The following is a 9,282-nucleotide window of genomic DNA, read 5'->3' as shown; positions in this document are numbered from 1 at the left end:
ATAGCATCAACGTATACCTTTGTCTCTAACATTTTCTCGTCCTTGAATAGTACTTTCTCATTCTCAAATTATAAGTCATTCTATGAATTTATAGAGAAAATCATAAAGATTTATAACATCAAATAGCGGGGAAAACGAAAAATGGTGGATGACCTGCCTCAATACGTTAGATCTTGCGTCCAAACAAAAACTCGGAGGACAAAGAGCAGTACTGCTCCAGAGTTTCCATTCCGGTGCAACTTCTTCTCGATGATTTCCCATTCTAGATTGTCATGAAAGCTACGTGTTCGCAAAAGACGAACGCAACCACTCACTGCGTAATTCGTAATTCGTAAAGCGACCCTTGTGGCGAGCTTTTGACCCCAAAAGGATCTGTCCCCAGGCCAGAACCAGGAGCCACATGCAAGAACAGTCCGCGAGGTTCAATAATTTATATTTATCTATCACGACCTTGTTAGCTACTTTTTATTTATAAAACTAATATTTTCTTTTATAATATTTTAGCTTAAGCATCAGTATAAATTAAATTTTAGCGTAAACGAACCGGACCCATTATTCCCCTTTATCATCGCCCGCTGCGCATCTCGCTTTGCCGCTTTCTCGCGTCCACGCCAATCGGGACTGAATCTGGTGCTGTCTCAACGTAAGGTGCGCAGCTACAGTGAATGCGGTCTTGGATTCTTCCAGGCAACGGCGAGCTGCCGAGTACGAGTAGGCATTGACGGCAGCGGGTCTCCGGCGGAAAGGCTCGCGGCGCGCAGACGCGACGAATCTTCGTGCCGGGTTTATTTTCTGCTGCGTGACGGCACTGACGACAGGGTCGGGTGAGTGGTCGCGTGATTAGTGACCTCAGAAGAGATCATGTTGGGATCTTCTGTGCGGCAGATTAGCGGGATGCATGCGCCGGCGGTGTGGCTCGGAGTATTCCCGTAGTACAGTACGAGGAGACAGAATTTCAAATATGTTTGACCCTGAGAAATTAAGACATCGGTAGCTCGAGTATATGAGGCGCCTATAGAACATTATGATATATGATAAATGATTTTATTATAGCGTCCAACCCGTAGCGGACCCGTCGTCTGAAGGCAGCTCAGGCGAACCAAAACCAGCCAAGAGACCACGTATTTTTAAGGTTGCATCAGCACTTGACAAATACATCAACGTACACATGCGCTGGAGCCTGAGCAGGCACCCAAGGTTGCTGGACGCTAGGTCCTGCCATTGCGTCCAACTTTACACCATCTCATTCGTCCACTGCTCCTGTACTCGATAAACCATGCACACCGATGTAAAATCTTTTTTTGGCAAGATTTTTATTAGAGTTTCTCCATCAGCTTAATTAAAGCTATGCGAATATGTGTGCAAGAGAATGGGTTAACGAATCAAAAACACTGAAACTGAAGTTTTTTTTTCATATAAACCAAAGTCACCAAAACATACTGGCTTATCAATCATGGCACAGTGTTTTTCTCTCACAACAAATCAGCGAACAGTACTTTCCTGAGCTCTGTTCGCTTCGCTAAAAAGTTAGGCTAAAAAGTACTGTTTGCTGATTTATCGTGAGAGAAAAACAGTATGACCTGCCTCCACCGTCAGGGGCTTGGCCGGCGTTGCCCCTCTGCTCTCCGGTCAGATCCAAGTACATCACTCTCTTCATGCTCCCCATCCTCGACTCCTCTTTTCTGAGCTCGACGGCGGCGGATCAGCGGATGCATGGATCTCAACGGGGCGGCAAACGAGCGTGAGGCAGCCACACAACCAGCCAACTCATCACCACTGCGCCACGACCAACTGCCGTGTGGCGCCCACTCGGCACAGGCCGGGCCTCTTCTATGACGCCACTGCTTCGATCGGCCAGTAAGCCTCCCGTGCGCCCTGCCAATCGGAAACCGCCACGTGTCCCTTGAGCCACCCGCTGCCGCTCCGGAAACCCGTCCAGGTACGATGAACCCAGCCTCCCGCCGGCCCGACCTATATGTAAACCACCCGCCCGCTTCCACCCTACGCCACAGAAAAAAAAAAACGCAGGTGCGAATTCAAACGCTTACCGCTGCGAATTCAATTTCGAAAGCCCCAGAGAGCTTCGATGGCTTCCGCTACCTCCTCCATCTCGTCGCACCCTGCCGCCCTCCGCGACGTCAAAGGTGAGAGGCTTCCTTTGTTCGTTCTTGATGCGCTTGGCTTTTAATTTCCGTGGGTTTTTGTGAAGAATTTTTGCTCGAATCCGACGATTTAGCTAGTGAAATGCGCGGCCTCGCGTCCTTGAGACCGCCCTAACATTCATTTCTCTCTCCCTTTTGGCCGCGCAGCTGCGAGGATTGGCGCGCTGAGGCAGCAGGTAGGGCGTGGCTCCGGCGGCGGCGCGCGGCCAGCGTGCTCGGGCGGTGCGCCCGCTGCGCATGGCGGAGCCCGCGAGGCGGCCGGTGGCGGCCTCCGCCGCGGCGGCTGCGCCGGCCGTGCCTGTGACCGACGAGGCGGCGGCCCTCGCGGCCGTGGACTACGAGGCCCTGGCGCGTGAGCTGGAGGGCGCGTCGCCGCTGGAGATCATGGATCGGGCGCTGGCCATGTTCGGCTCCGAAATCGCCATCGCCTTCAGGTGAGCACAACGTTCCTCTCTCGTGCCACTCGTGAGTCGTGACGGGTTCGGGTACTTGTTAGCGCGTGCCCGTTGGCCTCCGTTACCGCTGGTTCCTTGTGGAATGGGTTTAGGTGCGGCGACCTGCATCGGGTATGCTCGCGGCATCGTGGTATCTTCCGAACGTGTGGCCGTGGAGATTCCTAGGTTGCCTCGATCATTTGGACTGGCCACTGGGCTATGGGTCCGACCTGTCTGCCTCTGAAACAGTATGGGACTACTAGCAGTCAATTGTTTGTGGTCCTCAGATGCTCAAATCCAATCAGGTTTAGGCGTTTAGCGAAGGCCCCTTTGCTGCACATAGCAATGTATCTAGACAAGTGAGCAAAGCAGAGGCGTCTTGGTTCATTGAACCTGGTGTCCAAGATTGTGTGTTTTCGACCAGACACCAGAGCTAGAATCATGGCCCACCACCCACGCGCAACCGAACAACCCAACTGTTTGACTGTCAGACGAAACTAGAAGGGAAATGCCACGGCGTCCTAATTCCAAAACTGATAGTGGCACAATACAAGATTTCCTCGTGGAGCTGTGCTGTTTTAGTGCAGCTGCAAGAGCAGACGACAAAGTAAATACGCAGGCTGCTGAACTCGTCGTGTAGGCAACCACCACCTTGTTAATCACTGTAGGATGCTAATCTTTCAGCCATGACATGGATGTGTGTCTCATAGGATAGGAGTACTACGTATGAATCGGTTCGGATAGCTTCACTAGGATGTCGTAAGATGACATCAGAAGACGGGCAAACCTCTAGCTTAACTGACGTCGTCAATCCCCCTCGTCTCGTGCGTGCAGCGGCGCGGAGGACGTGGCGCTGATCGAGTACGCGAAGCTGACGGGGCGTCCGTTCCGGGTGTTCAGCCTGGACACGGGGCGGCTCAACCCGGAGACGTACCAGTTCTTCGACAAGGTGGAGAAGCACTACGGCATCCGCATCGAGTACATGTTCCCGGACGCCAGCGAGGTGCAGGAGCTGGTGCGCACCAAGGGCCTCTTCTCCTTCTACGAGGACGGCCACCAGGAGTGCTGCCGAGTACGCAAGGTGCGGCCCCTGCGCAGGGCGCTCAAGGGGCTCAGGGCCTGGATCACCGGGCAGAGGAAGGACCAGTCCCCCGGCACCAGGGCCAGCATCCCCCTGGTTCAGGTTGATCCTTCCTTCGAAGGCCTGGACAGCGGAGCTGGTAGCTTGATCAAGTGGAACCCCGTGGCCAATGTCGACGGCAAGGACATCTGGACGTTCCTGCGGACCATGGACGTCCCTGTCAACACCCTGCATGCTCAGGTAGTAACTTCTTTGCCTAATTTTGCACTTGCAGCACAGCTTCGGTCGATTCGTTCTTAAGATTTAACTGTTTCCGATCCAAATGTGCAACAAGCGATTGTTGACGACAGTCTCTTACCTGCCGGGTCCGTGTTCTCTCTGCAGGGCTACGTGTCCATCGGGTGCGAGCCGTGCACCAGGCCTGTCCTGCCGGGGCAGCACGAGCGGGAAGGCCGGTGGTGGTGGGAGGACGCCAAGGCCAAGGAGTGCGGCCTCCACAAGGGCAACATCGACAAGGACGCCCAGGCGGCGGCCCCCAGGTCCGCCAACGGCAACGGCTCGGCGGGCGCCCCCGACATCTTCGAGAGCCCCGCCGTGGTGTCCCTCACCCGCGCCGGGATCGAGAACCTGCTGCGCCTGGAGAACCGCGCCGAGCCGTGGCTCGTGGTGCTGTACGCGCCCTGGTGCCCCGTTCTGCCAGGCCATGGAGGCCTCCTACGTGGAGCTGGCCGAGATGCTGGCGGGGTCCGGCATGAAGGTGGCCAAGTTCCGCGCCGACGGCGAGCAGAAGCCGTTCGCGCAGGCCGAGCTGCAGCTGCAGAGCTTCCCCACCGTGCTCCTGTTCCCGAGCCGCACCGCCAGGCCCATCAAAGTACCCGTCGGAGAAGAGGGACGTCGACTCGCTCCTCGCCTTCGTCAACGGCCTCCGGTGAGGCCGCCATTGAGCGAGAACCATCGTTCTCTGTCAGTGTGTACTTGTACCGTGTTGTGTCGGTGTCCATCTAGGTGCTCTACGTAGAAAGGGAGATGGAGGGAATTGGGATGATAGAAACACAGGGTGGGGGTTCAGGGGGGAAAAAAGATGCAGGTTATCCAGACAAACAAAAAAACAGATGCAAGTGTTGCATCTCTAGTTTTTGTAACTGCAGAATGATGGGAGGTATACCCGAAGTCTGAGGTCCTGTGTTATTTGGCAGCAGAGGGAGAAGTTATTTGTGTGTGCTTATAGCTAGTGGCGATAGAGTATTGCAAGGAAAATCAAATAAGATAATCAAATAAGAATCGAAGTTTTGAGAGTTCTTGTTTGTTCATGTTGGTTGTCAACATAGACAGTAAGTAGAAAGCGAAGGTTTTGCATAATTTTATTTAGAGCTTGTGCGTCGCTTCAGGTTCCTAGCACATGGTTTTCCAAGTAATTAGTTTCCTTGCACATGGTTTTTAACTGAACTTCCAAAAATATCTCTCATTTCGTTATATGTTAGGTTCTTAATCGCTTTCTTTCATTACTTCATGCACTTAATTAGTGTGCAATAAGAATTCATTTGCTCCTATTTTGATAATTGTTAGAGGTCTTTGAAGTTGTTTGGTTTTAGGCCTAGCGTTTTCCCTAAAAACTAGGTCAATCATTTTCCTTCTAGTAAACTTTGCGGTAATATTCTTGCCTCCCTTTTTTTTAAAAAAAAATATAGTTCTTTATTCTCATGGCTTAATCTCTCCATCCCAAATTATAAGTAGATCTATTATTTTCACTATATATCTAGATATAGTGTACATCTACGTATATAGCCAAAACTATACATCTAGAACAACTAAAACGTCTTATAATTTTGAATGGGAAAAGTATATAATTGGTCAGATCAGTTCCACGTTAAATAAATTTGGCTATCATGGGGGTCTCAGGCCTCATCGCTTTTCTTAATGGTTTTAATTTGCACGCAAATACACACATATATAAATAAGTGTTCACCATGACCTAAAATATGTGAAACTATGTGAGATCGCTTTTCTTAACGGTTTCAATTTGCAGGCAAATACACATATAAATGTCCATCATGACCTAAAAGATGTGAAACTATGGGAGTTCTATCTAACCGCATGTTGTGCGATAGCAGTCCGTCATCTCAATTTTTTGGACAAAGATTACTGTGTACTCTCTCTTTTAAATTATAAGACTTTGACTTTTCTAGATATACACTATATCTAGATACATAATGATAAAAAATGAGTAAAATGCATCGGAGGTCTATTAACTTTCATTGAGGTGTCATTGAGGTCCATCAACTTTGAAACTGTATTTTTTTGTTCATAAAATTTTAAAATAGTTCACGACAGATCCATACCTATTTATTTAACTTTAAATTCAAAATACATTTACAGAAAACCCCCTACGGTCGAAGCCCTGCAGCAAAGGCCAGCACGCAGCAAACGCTGCGTGTCTGATCGGATCGAGCCAGTTGCATGCTCCGTGTTCACGCCAGGCTCTGGAGAGTGGAGACGCTGCCAGCACGTCGCGGTGGGCGCGCCTCAGGCGGGGCCTGGGGCTCCGGTTCCACGCGACCACGCCTACGAGCGAGGTGAGCTGTTGGAATTGGAACAGAAGAACAGTTAGTCAGTTACTGGCAATGGCACGGCGGGGACGTGACACGAGGCTTTCATGTGGCTGTTTGCCGTGCCTTGACAGCGAGGCGTTGCCGGATTGCTGCCAGAGACAACGGTGAGAAGAAGCAACGGATTGGCCAACCTTGGAGCGATCAGACGGAGGCTGCAACACAGATGACACACAAAAGTCTCAAAGGAATTGCATTTTTTCCATTCCAATTAACAAACAGTTAAAACATCCGCATTTTCTTCCCATCCGACCGGTATCACTCAACAAACACGACATCAAATCAAATCCATTCAAATCCGAGCAACTAGAATCCATATCGCGCAGTAATTAGCTTGGACACATTTGGACATTCCACCGTGCCTGCCGGGGTGCTCGGGGAGCCACATCATGCGGCGCTCCTGGTGCCGTCGCCGTCGCCACCGCGGCCGAACGGCCCCGTCCCGAGCACCCAGCCCTCGATCATCTCCTGCGCCGCGCGGCCGTTGTCCGCCGGCACCAAGTGGCCGGCGCCATACACCACGACGTGCACCAGCGCGCCCGACCGCTGCACGTACCCCGCGAGCTCGCCGTCCTCCGTCCGCCACACGGCGCGCTGGGCGTCCAGGAACGTGCGCAGGCCGTCCCGGCGCACCCCAGCGAGCCACGCCTCCGTGGACACGACGCCATCCCGGAGGTCGCAGACGCCCTGGTACAGCAGCACGCGGGTGCGCCGCAGCAGCGACTCCGCCTGCGGCACCACGCTGCGCATCACGTCCGCGTGCATCGCCGCACCCACCGCGTCGCTGCACTCCGCCCACGCCACGTCCCCGCGCGCGCCCATCGCGGACTTGGCCTCGGCGTGGTTCAGGAACTTCCCCACGGCGAGGTTGGCGCGGCAGACGGGGCAGGTGACGTGCGAGGCAAGCCACGTGTCGATGCAGTCCGGGTGGAAGACGTGGGAGCACTTGGGCAGCAGGCGCAAGCGTCTCGTCGTCGTCGAACTCGCTGAGGCAGACCGCGCACTCGAGCGCGCCCTTGCCGGCCTTGTGCGCCTTCACGTCGGCGGCGAGTGCAGGTATGGCTCCACCGACGCTGGCCTAACGCAAGCCACGGCGGCCCTCTACAGGACGTCGAACACCGGCGCCCACCCCGTGGGATTCCACTCGTATACCCGGAGGTGCCCGTCGTGCTACAGCCGCATGTACTGCACCAGTCCCGGCGCCGACGACGGGGAGCTGGATGGTTGCCAGCGGCGTGGAAGCAGTAGGCGCCGCCGCCGGATCGAACACCGCGAGGCTGCCGTTGGCGTACGTCGCGTAGGCGGCGGTGGCCTTGCTGAATCCCAGGTGGTAGTACCGCTGCGGCGGCTTGGCGTCGACGTAGGCGCTCAGGCTGTCGTCGGCGATGGTCAGGTTGAGCCGGCTCGCGGACCAGTCAGCGGTGAAGGAGTTGGCGACGAGGCCCGTGCCCTGGCGTAGCGACTGCCCGACGAGCAGCGCGTCGGTGGGGTGGTCGAACGACTGCCACACCGTGGCGTTCCGCGCGTCAAGGAGCACCAGGTTGCCGTCGCGGGAGACGGCCATCGCGGCCACGGACCGCCCTGCGGTGCCCGTGGACCACACGACTGGTGCCACCGGGGGCGGAAGCGGAGCACGAGGTTGCCCGTGGCCGCGAGCTCCGCAGACGCGCCCTCCCCGACGGGCTGGCCACGTTTGGCGGACCAGACCACCTGTGGGATGCCTGCCGCCACAGAGGTCATGAGCCCGCCGCTGTTGCAGTAGACGACGGCCACGCCGAGGAGGAACTCGGTGCAGGGCGGCGCCTGGTGGTTGGTGCAGAAGAAGCCGAAGGCGTAAGAGGGCCCCTAGCCGATAGGGTTGAGCCGCAGCAGCGCCGCGCGCGCCACGGAGCCGTCCGCGTACGTGACGTGGTGCGGGAGGGACGCATTGCAGATCGGGCGGGAGGGGTTGGTCACGAGTTTGACGTGAGGATAATCATGGCGATGGGACGCGTTTTATAGCAGAGGCAGAGCATGCAGGAGCACCGCGCGGCGGCGGTGGCGGGCGGGCAGCGGGATTCGCGGTGTCGGCGCAACGCACGACAGCGACAGCACGTAGAAGATAAAGGAAGGTAGGGGGTTTTCTGCAAATATACTTTGGATTTAAGGTTAAATAAATAGGGTATGGACCTGCAGTGAATCGTTTTAAAAGTTTATGTACCCAAAAATACAGTTTTAAAGTTGATGACCTAAATGACATCCCCACGGAAGTTAATGGACCTCCAGTACATTTTACTCATAAAAAATATATCTAAAAATAAAGCGATGCTGTCAATTCAACCTGGTAATAAATATCGGATGCCAATAAATTAGCATTCTTCTTGTACAGTTGCTCACTCCGTTTTGCTAATTCATTTTATGCACATGTGTACGATATTAGATCCATGAAAGAGCTTGAATCCTTCCGCGAGCACACCAAGGCTGCATCTGGGTTAGATAGTTGTTACAATATATAGAAAACTATATCTATATAATAACTAAGATACCAAGAGTTGTGATTGGTAGATGATATAAGAGAGTAGACATTTGATTCGATACAATTTAATTTAAAAAAACTATAAATTGAAAATGTGATCTCTACGTGTAGTGTCTACTTGACTTGGTAAGTATGAAAACTATTTCACAGTTTCTAGGTTGGGATTGTCCTTACCCCTAGGAATGGCAAATTCAGATCGGGTGGAGTTTTCGAGGACCCGAAATCAATACCCGAAACCACCATATCGGTTGAAAATCCACCCCCACTACCCAATCCAGTGGATCCTCGAAAATCACCACTATATGGCAATACAATAAGAGCAATAAGGATTTTTTTGCAACACATGGATGATATATACATATTCACATGTGTAAATAAGATGCAACAAACAATAATATACAATTCCATGACTCAACTTAGAACAAACTTAGTACCTTATATAAACAATTTTTTTTACCCAAGAAAAACTGTGGGGAAGATCCTT

At 53.0% G+C, this 9,282-nt stretch overlaps 1 protein-coding gene and 2 pseudogenes across 1 annotated transcript; 1 reads left to right on the top strand and 2 right to left on the bottom strand.

Moving 5' to 3' along the window:
• The first annotated feature begins 2,032 nt into the window (after positions 1 to 2,032).
• Positions 2,033 to 4,746, top strand: LOC136550205 (probable 5'-adenylylsulfate reductase 1, chloroplastic; annotated as a pseudogene).
• Positions 4,747 to 6,069: 1,323 nt separating this feature from the next.
• Positions 6,070 to 7,709, bottom strand: LOC136550204 (serine carboxypeptidase-like 50). Its single transcript, XM_066541691.1, has one exon. The coding sequence runs from the start codon at positions 7,103 to 7,105 to the stop codon at positions 6,671 to 6,673; it is 435 nt and encodes a 144-aa protein (XP_066397788.1). The 5' UTR covers positions 7,106 to 7,709; the 3' UTR covers positions 6,070 to 6,670.
• On the bottom strand, positions 7,385 to 8,236 carry LOC136548965 (EP1-like glycoprotein 2; annotated as a pseudogene).
• Positions 8,237 to 9,282: the final 1,046 nt, after the last annotated feature.

This window comes from Miscanthus floridulus, chromosome 4 (genome assembly GCF_019320115.1).
Source record: "Miscanthus floridulus cultivar M001 chromosome 4, ASM1932011v1, whole genome shotgun sequence".
NCBI lineage: Eukaryota > Viridiplantae > Streptophyta > Magnoliopsida > Poales > Poaceae > Miscanthus > Miscanthus floridulus.
Note: the sequence above shows the minus strand (reverse complement) of the source record. Positions and strands in the feature narration are given on the sequence as shown.

Excerpts from the sequence above, each read along its gene's own strand:
- LOC136550204 (XM_066541691.1), bottom strand. The coding sequence starts at position 7,105 with ATGGGCGCGCGCGGGGACGTGGCGTGGGCGGAGTGCAGCGACGCGGTG.